General features: G+C 36.4%; 1 protein-coding gene across 1 annotated transcript; it reads left to right on the forward strand.

Annotated features, from left to right (window-relative positions):
* The first annotated feature begins 585 nt into the window (after positions 1–585).
* On the forward strand, positions 586–12,967 carry LOC132660685 (olfactory receptor-like protein OLF2). Its single transcript, XM_060604469.3, is given in 4 exon segments — positions 586–729; positions 8,576–9,233; positions 9,236–9,504; positions 12,926–12,967. Coding segments are annotated over 4 exon segments (1,113 nt in total).
* The last annotated feature ends 5,790 nt before the right edge of the window (positions 12,968–18,757 follow it).

Consider the following 18,757-nt stretch of genomic DNA (forward strand, 5'->3'; position numbering starts at 1 on the left):
CAATCACACAGGCTGGAATCCTGCTGCATTAGAGAACCAACTTAGAGGACCTTGAAGTTGCTTAGAATCCTGGAAATCTGTCATCCCCGGTTTTGTTCATTTCCAAATGAGACTTTAGGGTAAACACACTTTAGCATTCCCTGAGATTAGCCATGAGAATGATTTCTGGAGAGAGATTTATTTCCTGATGCTGTCATCAGGAATCTATCGAGAGCGAGGGTATTGCATCCAGAAAAGCCTAGTATCTGTGAGACTCCAGATGCCCATGTCTGCATCCGTATGAGAAGGTTGTTAATAACCAGTTAGAATACATAAGATAGCATATTAAATATGTGATATTGTATAGTAGTGAAAGACGTAATATATGACAAAATGGTCTTTCTTTCCTTAAGTTCATTTTGAAGGATTTCCATATAGAAACACAGCATCTGATGAATTATGGATGCACACTTTCATTTATCTCAAGTTATTTATGATATAAAAAATTGCATATAATATGGAAGGGAAAATTTTCCTTACTTCTCTCCCACGTTCTCTGGTCGGTCTAATAATTAAATTGGCCCAAAACAGACTAACAGGAGAAAAATGTGTAATTTCATATGCTCGGAGCTCATAGAAATACAAGACTCAGTGACCAAAGCAGGCAGCTTTTATACATTCTACACAAAGGAAAAATACAGCGTGAAGAACTGGAAAGTCAAAGAAGTTTGGGCTTCGGGGAGCAAATTAGTAAGGAAGTAATAAAGGTTTCTTTATACAGCCCTTTCTATTCTGACTTTTTCTGGTGATAAAGATGTCTCTGTCCCTTCTGGTACAGGGAAGGCACTTTTCACCTGGGACATTTAGTCTCTTCTTTCGGGGGGAAAAAGAGAGTGTGTCCTTCTTGCATCTAAGAAAAATATCACTAGTTCAGTTCTAGATAATAATATATTGCTGTGGTTTTCTTATTTATATTTAATTTTCCCTTAATTTAATTTAATTTTCCCTCAATTTAATTTAAATTTAATTTAATTTTTTTCATAAAAATAAAAATGTTCCCCTCTGGTAAACAAAATTGTGTCATTTATTGTGGAGACAATCTTAATTAACTACACGTTGTTACCACATAGTGAATCAGGACAGGCTTTAGAGATGTAAGTCCTAAGGGCTATCAAACAAAAATGGTATATTCTCTTCTTACTCAGTTTCAGAAAGAAATAACACATTATCAGTCATTTTTGTTCAGGTCGACTTTTCGCCAATTAAACACAGATCCATATTCTTTTTATGATAAAGACAGGAACTCAGAATAAGGGTTTTATGGTGATGCTGTATGTATTTAATGCATATTTATAAGTTTTAAAAGTAACCCCCATCTGTTAAATATGGCCAAAAAATATTTTTGACTTGAATTCAGATATATACATATATATATATATATATATATATATATATATATATATATATAAAGAGAGAGAGAGAGGAAAAGAGGGAGAGATATTTATATATCTATCTACATCTATCTATATGTATATATCTATCATCTATCTACATATCTATCTATGTATCATCTCTCTATCATCTATCTATCTCCCTGTGTGGGTGAGAGAGAGTGATAGAAATGACTATAAAAAGGCTATACCTGCCAATCATTAATCAGCATAGAAAGAATATCCTAACAGTTTCATACATAAACCACATACCATATTCTTTCTTGCTATTTATCTATTTCATCTGTCTCTGCTCTAGCTTCTGAAAATAAAAGCACTGAATCCACTTATTGAGATGCCATACATACAGCATATATTTGAAGGACCATGTAAGACTCAAAGATACTCTTAATTAATCATTTCCATTGTAGAAGTTAAAACCAGTGAATGTCTTCAATTTTTTAGCTGCGATTGAAAAATGCCTTTGTATGAAAACATTTCAGAATGGAAGTAAAGCCCAGGGAGATTCTCAGGTTTTCAAAGGAGCATTTATAGGATGCTGTGACTTCTCACAAAGTATCATGCTGAAAAAATATCTATGGAGAATTTTGTTTTATTTTTTATAAAGCGCTTCAAGGGTTTCCACCTGTATGATCTTTTTCCATTTAACACATACTTTTATGGAGCTCTTACTTATAAGTAGCAGCACAGTAGAAAATATTGTTTGAAATAAATTGTTCAAGAAGAATGGGTTGTCACTGGATTACTACTAATTTAGAGTATGTAAACCTATAATCAGATTAACCCATCTCTCTCCCTTATGTCAGCTATATATTATAGCATCTAAAGGTTGATTGATCTACGTATTGGCTGTTTTATCAGATCGAGTGGTTTTTAACTAAAGAATAAGACATTTTAATCCCTAAAAATGGAATTACAAAAATAGAATTGACAGATTCAATTAATCGTGGGCCTCCTATGTCTGAATATATGAAATTGAACAACACATTCTGGAAAATATTTTTTAAGGAATCGTGACTCAAATAGAAGCTTGGGCAGATGGCCTATAATGACTATCTTGGCATTTTTACATAAATAGGAAACACCACATTAAAAGGCTTTATATATTCTAGCCTGTCTACTTCAACCCTCCTTTTAGTCTCTCTACATCATATCCTTCTCACACATTCCCAAAGACTAAAGGTAAATAGCTGCTTCCAAATGCAGTATTATCAGGGCCAAGGGGAAGTCTTTAAATATGGTGACATAAGAGGCTCAACACCCTACTTCCCACGGACACACCAAATGCATAGCTACACATGGTACAATTCCTTCTGAAACAAACCAAGAAACTAGCTAAATGACTCCTGCACATCAGACAATTAGCAAAAAAAAAAAATACAATTGTGGGTCTTTTGTAAAAATGAAGTGGTACAACACAAATTTACTTTTTTTTCCAAATTTTTATTTAAATTCTAGGTAGTGAACGCATAGTGTAATATCGGCTGCAGGAGTAGAATTGAGTGATTCATCACTTACAGACAACACCCACTGCAAAACACAACAAGTGCCTTCCTTCATACCCACCACCCATTTAGGTCATCCCCCCCACCAACTCCCTGCATCAACCCTTGGTTTGTTCTTTATAGTTAAAAGTATCTTATGGTTTGCTTCTCTCTCTCTCTTTCTCCCTTCCCCTATGTTCATCTGTTTTGTTTCTTAAATTCCACATATGAGTGAAATCATGCAGTATTTTGTCTTTCTCTGATGACTTATTTCACTTAGCATCATACTCTCTAGATCCATCCACATTATTGCAAAGGACAAGATTTCATTCTTTTTGATGGCTGAGTAATATTACATTGTGTGTGTGTGTGTGTGTGTGTGTGTGTGTGTGTGTGTGTGTGTCCACCACACCTTCTTTATCCCTTCATTAGTTGATGGACATTTGGGCTCTTTCTATAATTTGCTTATTGTTGATGATGCTGCTACAAACATTGGGGTCATGTAGCCCTTTGAACCAGTATTTTTGTATCTTTTGGGTAAATACTTAGTCGTGCATTTGCTGGGTCATAGAGTATTTTTATTTTTAACTTTTTTGAAGAACTTCCATACTGTTTTCCACAGCAGCTGCACCAGTTTGCATTCCCACCAAGAGTGTAAAAGGGATTGCTTTTCTTCACATCCTTACCAACATCTGCTGTTTCCTGTGTTCATTTTAGCCAACCTGACAGGTTCATTTTAGCATCTGACAGGAGCTATCTCATTGAGGTTTTGATTTATGTCTCCCTGAGGATGAGTAATGTTGAGTATCTTTTCATGTGTCTGCTACTCACCTGGATGTCTTCTTTAGAAAAATGTTGTCTATATGTCTTCTGCCCATTTCTTAACTGGTTTATTTATATTTTGGATGCTGAGTTTGATAAGTTCTTTATAGATTTTAGATACTAATCTCATGCAAAATTTCAGAAAGCAGGAGAAAACTCCACAATATTACATGTCAATTGTATCTCAGTAAAACTAGGAAATCATACCCTCTTTGAAATACACAAATGAAAACACAAACACACACAATACACACATATATATAAAAATATAAATGGGATTAATTTACGTATGTTTTAATTTTATTTTCATAGTGGATAATTTTTCCCCTCATTACTTCATTCCACACATCGATCTCAAGTATGCTACATCTTTTTTTTTCTTATTTTCTCATCATGGTCATTCATTAGTGACTATATGATCATCATTTGCTTTCCAGAAAATAGTGTATAATACTGTATAATTCATTGCATGTTAAATTTCCCAATTAACTGTAGTCTTTTGCAAATACTTCTACACCAATACAAAGGGCACCAATGTATTCCTTTTAATGATTTTATAATGTTCTTAATATATTTATTCCCCTATTTGTGAACATCTCTTTGTTTCTAGTTTTGACTACCATTAACTTCATTAAAATAATTACATTTGTAAAAAGTATACACCATTTGAAAGTTGGTCCCAGAATGACAATTATTTTTTCTATACTGTATTCATCAAAGCAGTCAAAGTCCAGCCCAATTTAACAGAAAGGGGTAAAGATATCATGTGTCCATGATATCAAATATCAAAGAGTTTGAAATCATCTTTAATTAAGCACGACTACCATCAATCAGTTGTAGAACCTTGAAAATTCCCATTTTCTCATTTTTTATTAGTTTTTTATATATTCAAATTAAATACATAAGTGTGTGTGAATGAATTTTTCTTATACTTGGAAGTACACACAGAACAAAATGCACTAATAGAAAAGATAGTTGAGGGGTGCCTGGGTGGCTCAGTTGGTTGGGTATCTGACTTCAGCTCAGGTCATGATCTCACCGTTCATGAGTTTGAGTCTTGCATCAGGATCTGTGCTTACAGCTCAGAGCCTGGAGCCTGCTTCAGATTCTGTGTCTCTCCCTCTCTCTGCCCCTCCCCTGCTCATGCTCTATCTCTCAAAAATAAATAAACAATTTTTTTAAAAGGAGGGCACTGGTGATGAGCACTGGGTGTTTTATGTAATTGACAAATCACTGGATTCTACTCCTGAAACCAATATTGCATTGTATGTTAACCAACTAGAATTTAAAAGAAAATTTGAAAATAAAAAAGGAACAAATAGAACCTTGTTTTTTCCTAAACCTTTTTCATGCACACATGTACTTATGATCTATATTAGCTGAAACAGTCCAAAAGAGCTTCTTTATTCCAACTATTTATCACCCACCAGCCTATCCACTTAAAATACTTAAGAACAAAGTTTCAGTTTGTACAAGTGCTGGTGCTAGGGCTGCAAGATATACACAAATTAGCCCATTGCAGTTGTTATTATGAAAGAGCTTATAAGGTAGTCAAAGATACATATCTGAATAAAATAAAGATAGTACAAGAAAAAGTAGGCTATGTATAGTGGATGTGATGGTCATAAAATACTTTTTAAGTGTATATATGTCATAGACTCTAAGTCTAAAGTTCTTTCTTGGCCAGTAAGAAAGCAGATGCAGGATTAAAATGCAAGAGATGGCCAATGTCCAGAAAAAGACAAGATCCCCGAATAAAGGTTCTTGTCCTGTTTTTATTAGGATCAGCAGGCTTATAAACATGGTGATGGATGTGCACAAAGAGACAATGAAACTGTGAACATTAACTCATGGATGTGAAGGAAAGGGGGTCTTGAAGACATTTGGGGTTAGGGGTTTGGGTTAATACAAAACAAAATCCTGGCACTGGCAGCTGGGCAGAAGGTTGTTTACAGCAGACATGAGGCACCACCTCTGTTTATTTTAGCCAGCCTAGGGGATGAGACAGATAGAGTGAGTAACTTCAGGGTAAACAAGGCACCTTTTCTTTTGCTAATCAGCTCCACTCTGGGCAGCTTCACAAGCAGCACAGCAGCAGTCTATAACCCTATTTACCTGTTTACCTAACTTGGTCCTTCCCTCCTGTGAAAGCAATTTTCTGCTATACTACTAAGTTGGGGGACGCTTTCGCCCTGACTACCTAATCTTGCTTACCTCATATACCATTGTATTGGGGGCCTTTGCCCCCCTTCACTATTCTGGAAGCCTTTGTCCCCCCAACTCTATTCTGGGGCCTTCGCTCCCCTTCTTTATCCATATTCCCCTAATCTTGTTTACCTAAACTTGGGTGTGAGCATCCTATGGCTTTGTAATTCTTTGTGCCTTTTTAACGCATTGGTGCAAGCCCAGGGAATTCCTAAACTTGTTCCTCACATATTTACTTATTTTGAAAGAGAGAGTGCAAACAGCAGGGGAAGGGCACAGAGAAAGGGAAAGAGAGAGAATCCCAAGCAGGCTCCACACCAGCAGCATGGAGGCCAATATGGGGCTTGAACCCATGAATCATGTAATCATGACCTCAGCCAAAACCAGGAGTCAGACACTTAACTGACTGACACACCCAGACACCCTTAGTCATAAAGTAATTCAAACTTATTAATTTAATATATTTAATGGAATAGATAGTAATTAACAAAGTAATTCAGTAGGAGGCCTATTTGAGTTTCATTAGAAGTCCGATCTGATTGGAGGAAGATGTTATAGACTCAAGGTAACAATGAATCATACTATAAAAATCATTTTACCTTCCTAACGATGACCCATTTGGTGCAAGAGCAAAGAATTTAAATTCAGCCTTTGTGGAAATTGTTGCAACATTCACGGGAGAAAATACAGAACTAGATGTCTAATTGGATGCTTCTGTATAATATAGAAGCATGAGCACAGAGGCCTGAGATATTTAAATCCCAAATGACACTGAGTAAAAATAAAATACAATCTGTCTGCAGCATTCAGCTATCAGGGGCCAGCACAGAAAGGCTTGCCCATCACAGGTAGTTTCTGAGTCACTAAATTTAAATAATCAACAAAAAAAAAGTTTATATATGGAAAAATGAGGAATCAAATATTTTTAAAAGTGTGAATGATTATTTTACTCATTTTCTTTGGTTAATAATCTGCAATCAAATAGCAAAAAAAAAAAAGAGGTATTTCTCATTTAAGTAGGGTGAATCCATTCATTTTGAGTAGCAAATAAACAGTTTTACTTATTTGTATCCTAATCAAAATTTATATAGATAGATAGATATGAGATTTTTTACTCACTGTGAAAGGGTATATGCAAAGTTAAGATTTTTTTCTACTTTTTTTTACTAGTAATAGTTGAGATATCACTACACAAATACTAATTTGTGTAAATTGAACCCATATGAACCACATATGATATTTACTGAAATCTAAAAGAAAATCAGTTATCATCCATATTTCAGTTTTCATATATCAGTAGAAAGACGGGTACATGCATACACACTCACACACACACGGAAGCCTATAAATCAAAGGTATGTTTATTACTCTTGTTTTCCTCTTTATTTTTAACAAACAAGTCAGTTTTAAAATCCAGAGATGGAAATGTATGTGTTAAATTCTGCTGTATCCACCTGTTTTTAATATTCTTTTTTTACTGGTCAAGATAAATGTCTTTTGGCATGAGACCACTCTTGCATGTAAGTAATATAAACGTGGCAAAATAGTAATATATAACTAGAGAAAGGTTTATTAAGATATATCTAATGTCTCAGTAAATACTAAAAACAATGTGGGTGGAAATAGTCACAAACATATTGTTCATTATTCTTAAATCAGAGATACGTTCATTGTTTCAAACTTAACAAGTCTTAAATAAATCATGGTTTCTTTTTTCTAAATGTTTATTATTTATTTTGAGAGACAGAGAGTGCGCACAGGCTCGTGAGTGGGGGAGGGGCAGAGAGAGAGAGTGAAAGAGAGAAACCCAAGCAATCTCCACTCTCTCCCTATAGAGCCCAACTCTGTGCTCAATCTCAAGACCATGAGATTATGACCTGAGCCAAAATCAAGAGTCCTATGCTCAACCCACTTAGCCACCTAGATGTCCCAAACAAATTATGATTCTTAGAGAATTCAATAAATGTAATCATTTTATGGTCAATTAGGTATTTGGTTTTTTTTTAATTTTTTTAAATATATATATATATATATTTTTTATTTTTGAGAGACAGAGTGTGATCAGGGGAAGGGCAGAAAAAAGAGGGAGACACAGAATCCAAAGCAGAATCCAGGCTCTGAGCTGTCAACACAAAGCCTGATGTGAGACTCAAACTCACAAACTTTGAGACCATGACCTGAGCCAAAGTCAGGCACTTAACCGACTGAGCCACCCAGGCACCCCAATGAGATATTTATTTTTAAAACACAAGAATTCATATTCCAACTTTGTTTTTAATTGAGGTGTTACTTGTGTATTATATTTGATCTATAATGACTGACTACTGATATAAAGCAACGAAAGTGCACATAAATCATATATCTTATGGACGATACCTAAATTTACAATCAAACTTTCTCTAAATTCTATACCCAAACACTTTAACTTCTGCCAGCAACATAACCATGAAACTTGTCGGGACTGCTGTCTCAAGATTAAGACCGTAAAGAACATAATGTGTTGAAATAAATCCTTTGTGATTTACAGATGGTATTTTTCTGAGTGTTAAAACTTTTTTTTTGAGTGTTTATTTTTCTGAGTGTTAAAACTGAGAGTTAAAACTGTGTTCTACCATTTCTTGATCATTTCTGTAGCATTTTGGAAGAATAAAGAAGAATGGATGGAAAAAAAATTGCTCTTCTGTGAATGAATTCCTTCTCCTGGGAATTAGCAATAACCCTGGAATTAAAGTGACCCTATTTATCATATTTCTAGTTGCTTATCTCATCATTCTGGTTGCAATCCTTGGGATGATCATTTTAATCAGAATGGATTCCCAGCTTCACACACCAGTGTATTTCTTCCTCAGCCACCTCTCCTTCTGTTATTCTACAGCAATAGGACCCCAGATGCTGGTAGGCCTCACTGCAAAGAACAAGTCAATTCCCTTCTATAGCTGTGCTCTGCAATTCTGGATCTTCTGCACCTTTGTAGATTCTGAGTGTCTACGGTTGGCAGTGATGGCCTTTGATCCCTACAAGGTCATTAGCAACCCCTTGCTCTACACAGCCAACACGTCCAGCAGAGTGTGCTTTCTGCTCATGGCTGGGGTTTACATGATGGGAATTGTGGATGCTTCTGTAAATACAATATTAATATTTCACTTATGTTTCTGTGAGTCAAATGTGATCAACGACTTCTTCTGTGATGTCCCACCTCTCCTTTTGTTATCTTGCTCAGATACACAAGTTAATGAGTTAGTGATATTCACCATTTTGGGCTTCATTGAGCTGATTACCCTTTCAGGGCTTTTGAGTCTTACTTTTAGATCATCCTGGCAGTGATAAAGATCCGCTCTGCTGAGGGGAGGTTCAAAGCTTTCTCCACCTGCGCCTCCCACTTAACTGCTGTTGCAACTTTCCAGGGGACCCTGCTCTTTATGTATTTCCGGCCAAGTTCTTCCTACTCTTCCTACTCTGATCAAGACAAAATGACCTCCTTGTTTTACACCCTTGTGATTCCCATGTTAAATCCTATGATTTACAGCCTCCGGAACAAAGATGTGAACAAAGCTCTGAAAAAAAATTAAAAATAGATGGTGGTTTCATTGAAAACTTATATGTAGGCATTTTTTTTCTCACAATCTTACACTATAAATCATGGAAATCAGAATTGTTTTGGCTATAAGCGTGTGATTCAATAAGTATTTATAACATGTACCAGCCATGCCAAAATGTGTCATTCCCTAAATACTCCAGGCTTCATTTTATACATTGAATTTATGTTGGTACTCCTTATTTGTGTGAAATTTTCAGATTCCAAGTTTGCCAAATTTTTGTCTTCAGTCTTTCATTTGTGTATGAATTTAATTTTCTAAATGCTATTGAGTATTTTCTAAGTACCTTTATGTGCTTTGAATTTCGTGGTGAATCCAGCAGTTTATTTACTAATAAATCTCATTGCCTAATGGAAGTTACAATTTTAATTAACACTCAGATTATTTATAAAACTATAATTACCCATAATGTAAAAAAAAAGAAAGAAAGAAATGCTAAACGCTGTAAAACCAAAGTACATTTTTCAAATACAGTGAAGGAAATTGTTGTTTGAGATGACTTCAAATCCACTTATGACAAAATAAAATTGTTTTTGAGAGTAAAGTTGTTTTGATATAAGGATATCAAAAGGATATAAGGATATAAGGATGAAATAGTTTTTCCAGGATTTTGTTATCTCATATGTTTTTACTGATAATAACTCAGTAGCTCAACTGATGAAGGGCCCCACTGGGAGCTTATGAATAAACACACATGAAGAATCAACTATGGCAAAGGAGTACTTAGACTCTAAATATTGATTCTTGTGAGGACCACCTAAGAGGGTTCTGTCTGAGCAAGGCTACAATATATATCTCTATGTGTATTGCAGCATTATTTACAATAACCAAGGCATGAAAGCAAGCCGGTGTCCATTAATAAATGAACGGATAAAGAAGGTGTGGTGTATATATACAATGAAATATTATTCAGCTGTAAACTAGAATGAGATCTTGCCACCTGCAGTAACATGGACAGACATAGAGGCCGTTATGCTAAGTGAGGTCACTCAGACAGGGAAAGACAAATACCATATGATTTCATGTATATATGGAATCTCAAAAAACAAGTGAATAAACAGGCAACCAAAAGGCAGACAAGAAACTCATAAACGCAGAGTTTTGTTGTTTGCCAGAGGGGAAGTGGGGGCAGGGGAGGTGTGCAAAATTGGTGAAGGGGATTAAGAGGTACACACTTGCAGTTATAAATAAGTCACAGGGAGGAAAAAATACAGCGTAGGTGATATAGCCATTCATATTGTAGTAACAGTATCGGCAACAGATGATGACTACACTTAGTGCGAGCACTGAGTAATGCACAGAGTAGTCACGTGACTATGCTGCACACCTGAGCCTGATATAACATTGCACATCAACTATACTCAATAGTAAATTTTTTTTTTAATTAAATTTAATTAAAATAATATCTCTCCAATGACCTCGGGTCAATAAGCTCCTGCCTGGTAACGGTGACTCTTCCACTGGCGGTGGCAAAAACCAATAGCCAGGTAGCAGCAGCCTGTGCAGAAGATCATCCTGCCCATGATGCTCATGATGAGTGATTCTGTCATTCCCTAGCAACGTGCTCTAGCAACAGGGGACTGTTACTTTTGCACTGGCAACCGGACGTCAGCTCAGGATTGGCTGAACCGTCTCTCCTGAGCCCCAGCTCCCCTAAAGGTGCACTTCGACTAAATTTGAACTCCATTCCTTTCATCTCTCCCTGCCTGGAGCACTAGTGTGACTAATCTATCATTCACTGGAGTATATTATCCTTTATTGGCTTATTTGGAGACATTATTGTGTATGCCATTGCTTAGTGAAACTCCCACTGTGAACCTGCGTTAAATACATTGCTGGCAAAGACAAACCAGTCTCTGAGCATTAATTTGCTTCCCAAAGCGAAACAGAAGTTGAAAAGTAATTCTTGCAAATTCAGACAATTAGTCTGGGATCTAAAAGATAAGTAGGAATTCGCTGAGAGATGCACTAGGTAGAGAAAGCATTCTATGCAGATAGATCAGCAACTAGAGGGTCCCCAGGGGGACAGGACCACATCATTTCTGTGGAATTTAAAGAAAACCAGTAAGGCTGGGCTGTAGTGCTACCATTCACCACTCAGTCACTTCCTCCAGGGGCTTTTCTTCCCTCTAGCACTCACTAAAGCTTGGGTCCCACACCACCCTGAGCCTGGGAACTTTGTTGAATCTACTCTGTTTCCTAAATCGTTACCTTCAAGGTGGGGTAATGAATACTCAGAGTTTAAGGACTGGGTATTTTCATCTCTTTACTCAAGCCCCGCTATAGCATCTGGGTAAAGAAAAAATGAAAAAAGATGAAAAAAGTTAATTGTTATTGAATGTTTATTCATGGGAAGTAAAAGAAAAAATCGCTGAGGTCAAGTATGTGCCTTAAGTACGTTTTTGTATCATATACGTAAGCACGTAAAGTAGTTGTGGATGCTAAACGTAAGGGAAGCTTAAAGGCATATAAGTTACTTGGGAAAATAAACCAAAGAACTCTCATCTGGGCGTTCACAAGGTATTTGACAACTTAATTTGGTTCTGCTCCAGTTTGTGCATGATCCCATTGAGACAGGGAATTGGAAGGGACCCCGTGAGAGAAAAAGCTGCTTCTTTTCTGGCTTCCATTCTTGCGAGCACCTGCACCCGACCCCATCTACACATGCCTTGTAATGTAAATAACATATGTCCTCCTTGTAAGGGACAAATGTCTGCTACAATTACATAAACTAAAAGTCACTCAATGGCTAGGACTACCTAGGTGCCATTGTAGATGGCTTTGGTGAAAACACTTCAGATTTCCAGTAAAAACTAAGTAGGACGATGAGGCTCCTCTTTTGTCCAGGGTGATATTCTTTCTGACATTCTGAGACATGGTACAGGAAGGTATAGAGGTAGAAAAATACATAACGAAATAAAACAAGGGGGGGATGCTTCCTTTAGCCAAAATCTCTCCTCAATTAGGCAATGCTATTCAGACATTTTACCTATCAGTTAGGTTCTTTCATGAAGTACAGCATGTTAGGAGTGTAATTTAATCAGAACAAAGCCCAGACACAGATGGGTGTCAATCTTAGAAGCACAAAGATGCCATCTACCAACACATTGCCCCTTCATAGGACAACTGTAATGTATTTAAGCTCGGATTTGATCTACATATTGGCTCCTATAAGCCAATCTAAGTCTGATGTGTGAACTAAAAAGAAGGAGATGTAGGGCACCTGAGTGGCTCAGTCGGTTAACAATCTGACTTCGGCTCAGGTCATTATCTCACAGTTTGTGAGTTTGAGCCCCTCATCGGGTTCTCTGCTGTTGGTGCAGAGCCCCGTTCAGATCCTCTGTGTCCCTCTCTCTCTGCCGCTTCCCTGTGTATACTCTCTGTCTTTCTCAAAAATAAAATAAACATTAAAAAAAGAAGCAAACGTTAAGTCTATTAAATGAGGCACTGTAAGCTCAATGAACAAGTGTCTAAAAATAGAATCAACTGATCTATAAAATTTGCAAAATCCCTGTGCCTAAATCCGTGAGAGTGGGAGACGTGTAACTGCTTCACGGAAACTGGGGAATTCAAGAGTGAACGAGGGCTAAGGGGCTGCCCAAGATTTCTGTCTTGATTGTCCACAGAAAATCGGAGAAAGTTACCATCAAAATATTTTATGTTAACTTCTGTAATCCAATCCTCACCATTCCTTTTACCATCTATATCTGTAACCCACATACTTCTCAGAGCATACCCGCCACCTGTTGGCAGGAAATGTAACTGTCCCAGTAAGACATTATCAATGTCTGCATGTGATGAGCCAATAACACATGTCCCTTCCTTCATCTCAGTTCCTTATTTCTGCACAGGCACTGGCATCTTTAAACATAAGCAGATTAATGTGTATGTGTAATTACACAAGCAATTATTTCTATACTGTGAAAAGCTTAGCAAAATTTGCTAAATGCTGTACTGCTTCTCACTACTTTGCTAAGTGCCTTTAGAGGCAGCGAATATGACCTAGTTTGATATCCTCCCTAGAAAAAGGCTACCAACCGGAGAAGCAGCAACAACGTTGGGTCTGACTCTATTCCCAACTCACTATAATTGTGACCTTTAACAAATCACGTTTCCTTGTCAGATCTCAGCACCACCCTGTCAAAAGAGGAGTTTCTACTGGATAATCTTTATTGTGTGTTCCAGGTGCCACATTCTCCATCTATATTGATTTGATTCTATCAAAGAATAATGCACAAGCCTACTTCTATCTGTGGGAAGATTAAAAAAAAGAATAACAGATGGGTGGCAATATATTCATACCAAAGGACTACATTACATCACTAGGTCAATTTGACCCAAAGTAAGGGTGGTAATAAGGACAGATAGCATGAGCTACAGAAACCCCAGTACCATTAAGCTGGACTCATTTAACTTTCCTTCTGTTCTGGCATTTTGACTTTAAGAGACACTTAATAATAGCAGATACCCAACTTTATTAGTCATCAGGAAACCACATATTCTACCTAATGGCTAATATTAAAATGACAGACAACATTAAGTGTTAGTGAGGATGTGGAACAGCCAGACGACTCACACACTGAAAGTGTGATAGTGGAAATATGGATTGGCATGCTTCTTTAGAAAACCATATGATGATATTTATTAAGTCTAAATTTTATACAGATGTGTGTGCACACATTTCCAAATCCTGGTCTTATATTCCTGGTCTTATGTATGTCCCAAAGGGAGTACAAAAATGTTCAAAAAACATTTTGTGTATTGGTAAAAAGAAAACAACTCAATTGCCTATCAACATTAAAGTAGATAAATAATGGTATTTTTGTACAAAGAATACTATTCAATAATGGGAATAAATGTACTGCAACTGAGGAAATATCATGAATGGATTGCCCAAGTATGTTGTTCAATGAAGCAACACATATTGTAAGCATCGGCATAAGTGTGATTCAAAAATATACTAACCTGATATATCGTGATAAAAGTCAAGAAAATATTTACTCCTTGGGCTAAGTAAATAAAAACTTGGGAGGGAGCATGTAGAAGTCTTTGTTGATTCTGGTTTTGTTCCCATTCTTGGTCTGGGTCCTGGTTGTTACAGGTGTTTGTTGTTGTTGTTGTTGTTTTAATTCATCTAACAGTATGTTTATTATTTAAGCATTCTCCATATGTATATTCCACATCAAAAAGACTTTCCAGGGGTGCCTGGGTGGCTCCGTCTGTTAAGCATCTGACTTCAGCTCAGGTCAGGATCTCACACTCTGTGAGTTCGAGCCCTGCGTAGGACTCTGCACTGACAGCTCAGGTCAGAGCCTGGAGCCTGCTTCCAATTCTGTATCTCCTTCTCTCTGCTCCTCTCCTACTCTCTCTCTCTCAAAAATAAATAAACATTAAAAAAATTTACAAAAAAAAAAAAAAAAAAAGACTTTCCAAAAGCAAGGCCTATTCACCTTTAGATTATAAGAAATTGCAGAATGTTATTATAAAGTTTTATCCCTAGAAATGCTTTATACACAATAAATCTGGTCTATTTTTAAAAATTAATGGAAAAACTCTCAGAAGATATTTCAGTAAATAATTATATCTTTTGTTGTTGAAAAAAAGCAAAGATGTCTTATTCAATCCATAAGCACTCCGAATCCTGTTTAAAACAACAAAGGGACTTAGTGAACCTGGTTTTCCCTGCTGCCATTATCATGCATAAAACTTTTTCATAGTGACCCATGACTCAGGGCCATTCAACTATTTTCTTTTTTATCTTATCTTATCTTATCTTATCTTATCTTATTTACATTTATTTACTTATTTTGAGAGAGAGAGAGAGAGAGAGAGAGAGAGAGAGAGAATCCCAAGCAGGCTCCGTATTGCCATTGCAAAGCCCAAAACAGGGCTCAAGACCAGGAACCATGAGATCATGACCTGAGCTGAAGTTGCGCACTTAACCAACTGAGCCTCCCAGGCCCCCAGGGCCATACAACTATTTTCTAAAGACAGGACTTTTTAAGTAGACAGATGCCTTTATAGGATTACATATAGAAGCTCAGTGGCATCAGGGAAGTCATGTAGACACAGATTTTTTTTCCCACTTGCTTGTGTCTCATGTCTTAAATTCCAACTGCCAATTTTTCGTAATGTGAGAAAGCCAACTTCAATTAAAAACAAATCCCTTTAGGATGGTAATCATCCAATTTGTAATGATAATATAATCACTAAGGCTCAGATTTTAATGGAAAACTTTAGAAGGAAGTTAGATTAACTGGTCCACAGGGGCAGTCAAGTTGAAGAAGGTAAATTTAGGTTCTATCTACACTGAGTGCAACCTGAAGAAATTTGTTTTCCCTGGAGACAGAGAAGCATCTGATGAGAAAATGAGTTTGGAAAAAAAAAAAAAAAAAAAAAAAAAACGCTCTCTGGTAACACCAATTATTAATTGAACACACAGATTTGGCATTCACTGGATTTTTTTAAAGAAATAAATTAACTGCAATAAGGCAAAATATAGAGCAAGAATACATTATTTAAGTTATAACCAAAAGTAGACTTTAACAACAGATAAGCATCTGTACTGACCAGCATCCTGCAATAATTCATCTATTATAAAATGTCACTCAGGACAGGGCCAATACAGAGTGTTCCCCAAGATTGCCTGTTTGCACAACCTCAGGAGAATCATTTTATTTATTTTCTTGGCTCCTTAGATTTGTGAAATGCAGTGTTTATTTGACACATTTATATATTGGAGTTATTACCACCATAGCATTAATAACACCTGCATCCCATCATGTAATTATTTTTTTTGTAGTGAGAACATTTAAAATCTACTCTCATAGCAACTTCGAAGTATCTAATACAATATTGTAACTATAATCACAATGTTGTTCATTAGATCTTCAGAATGGGTTCATCTTATAACTTCAAGTCTGTACTCTTTGACCAACATCTCCCAATTCCTACACCCCCATTGCCCCTGGTAAATATCATTCTACACTCTACAAGTCTCTGTGAGTTTGGCTTTTTTAGATTAGACTCATAAATCATACCATACAGTGTCTGTCTTTTTCTGTCTGGCTCATCTCACTTAGCATAATGCCTTGAAGTTCATTACCCTGTAGTCGAAAAACTATTAAGGGCAAGTTCTTTGAGTCTTAAAAATATAATGTTTATGAAATTCCAGAATGTTACTGATTATTTCTGGATCCCACTTTCAGTATAAGTATAATGAGGTTGTTAAAGACAGCTCAGGAAACACAAGATAATGCTAGAAATATCCGATGATATATATGGATAAGCTAAATAATATATGAAAACCACAAATAATTTGGTAAGATCTCCATACCTTTTCCATTACAAATTGAGTGCTAAAAAAAGTACATTTCTAGAAGAGAGAGTTGAGATGTTTTATAGGGCAGAATAATGGGAACACAGGTTTTAACTCCCTGTCCCAGCGAAGAAGTCCAAAGAACATTCAGGGACCAACATGGTTGACCAAGATACAGGAAGGTGGAGCATTTCATTTGTATCTGTACCAGTGGGATTTGGGTAGGCACAAATTTCTCATCTCCGTTTCTCTCAATTCTCAAAGTACTGCCATGAATAATGGCACACAAAACTTGTTTTTCAATAAACAGAAGTTGGCTTTGTTTCAAAAGCATTATCCCAACACATTTTTTAAATAAAAAATCATCCTTGTACAGGTGAGTTATGTACATAGAAAGGTTGTTTATTACTCCTCTTTGTTGAACGTCCACCAGCCTAACAACAGGAAAATATTCAATACCCCACATTTACTGGCTCATTACTCATGCATATCCTATGCTAAAGGTTTTAGGAAAGTGAAAAGACGTATGTATAAATAAAGAACATAACTTGATGAAGAATGTACTAGGTGTAGTAGATGTTATACAGTTGAAATAAGGAAGAATCCGGCTCTGAAAGCACGAAGTTAATCCACCATGGGAAAAGTACACTCCCTGTAAAAGGAGATAAAGTAGCATCCTTATCATCAGAGAGAGGGAATTTAGGGCCATAAAGGCTATACAAAAAAAAAAAAAAAAAACCTTTTTAATTCCACACTAATTTACTACCCCAAGGTCAAACCTCTTTGTCTTCTCAATTCTTCACGAATTTACCACTTCCTTGTCTAAAAGGTATAAAAGCTGCTTGATTTGGTCACTGCTTTGAGTGTCATATTTTTTATGGGGCTTCCATATGCAGGAAGTTAAGTGTGTTTTTCTTCTGCTAACCTGTCTTATGTCAATTTAATTATTAGACCACTGAAAGAACCTAGAAGGGAAAGATTTTCCACCTGTACACAGTCAAAAAATCACTGAAATGGGAGTTGTTGGCGTGTTCCTATGAAAAAGGAACCAAACAATGACTAATGAAAAAAACAATATATAAGATTATCATGTTTCTAAATGGAAGGTAAAAGGGATGTTTCAGAAATGGAAGAAACAGAGCGAACAATGAAAAGGAACTGAAAATAATATTAAGTAGAAAATCTATTTGAATTTAATTAGACATCACTTTCACTGAAGGAGAGTGTAGATTCATAGTAACCATAAGCATAGACTTAGAATAAATTCTGGTAAACTTCTGGCATTGATCAATTTGTTAAGGAGTGAAGAATTGAAAGTTCAGCCTTTGATGCAGCATTCATTGGCAGGAAGGGGGGGGGGGGGGAAGGAAATACAGAAGCAGAAGCCTAATTAGTCACACTCACATAACCCAGAAGAGCAAAGGCAGAGTCTTTAGAGATTAAAGCCCCAACAGTCACAAGGTAGAAATAAAATGCCATCTATTTATTGTTCATGTACCAGAAATAAGAACAGAAAGACGCTCATTTCAGGTAGGTTTCTAAATAACCAAATTTAAAATTTTTTTTTTAACGTTTATTTATTTTTGAGACAGAGAGAGACAGAGCATGAACAGGGGAGGGGCAGAGAGAGAGGGAGACCCAGAATCAGAAGCAGGCTCCAGGCTCTGAGCCATCAGCCCAGAGCCCGATGCGGGGCTCGAACTCACAGACCGCGAGATCGTGACCTGAGCTGAAGTCGGATGCTTAACCGACTGAGCCACCCAGGCGCCCCAATAACCAAATTTTTAAAAAATATATACAGACTGGAAAACACCTTACTTTTTTTTTTGGAAAAATTAGGAATCAAGTATTAAGGAATTTATAAATGAATCATTTTATATCTGCTTAAGTCAGTTAAATAAA

The sequence above is a fragment of the Panthera onca genome, chromosome D1, assembly GCF_046562875.1.
Source record: "Panthera onca isolate mPanOnc1 chromosome D1, mPanOnc1 haplotype 2, whole genome shotgun sequence".
Lineage (NCBI taxonomy): Eukaryota > Metazoa > Chordata > Mammalia > Carnivora > Felidae > Panthera > Panthera onca.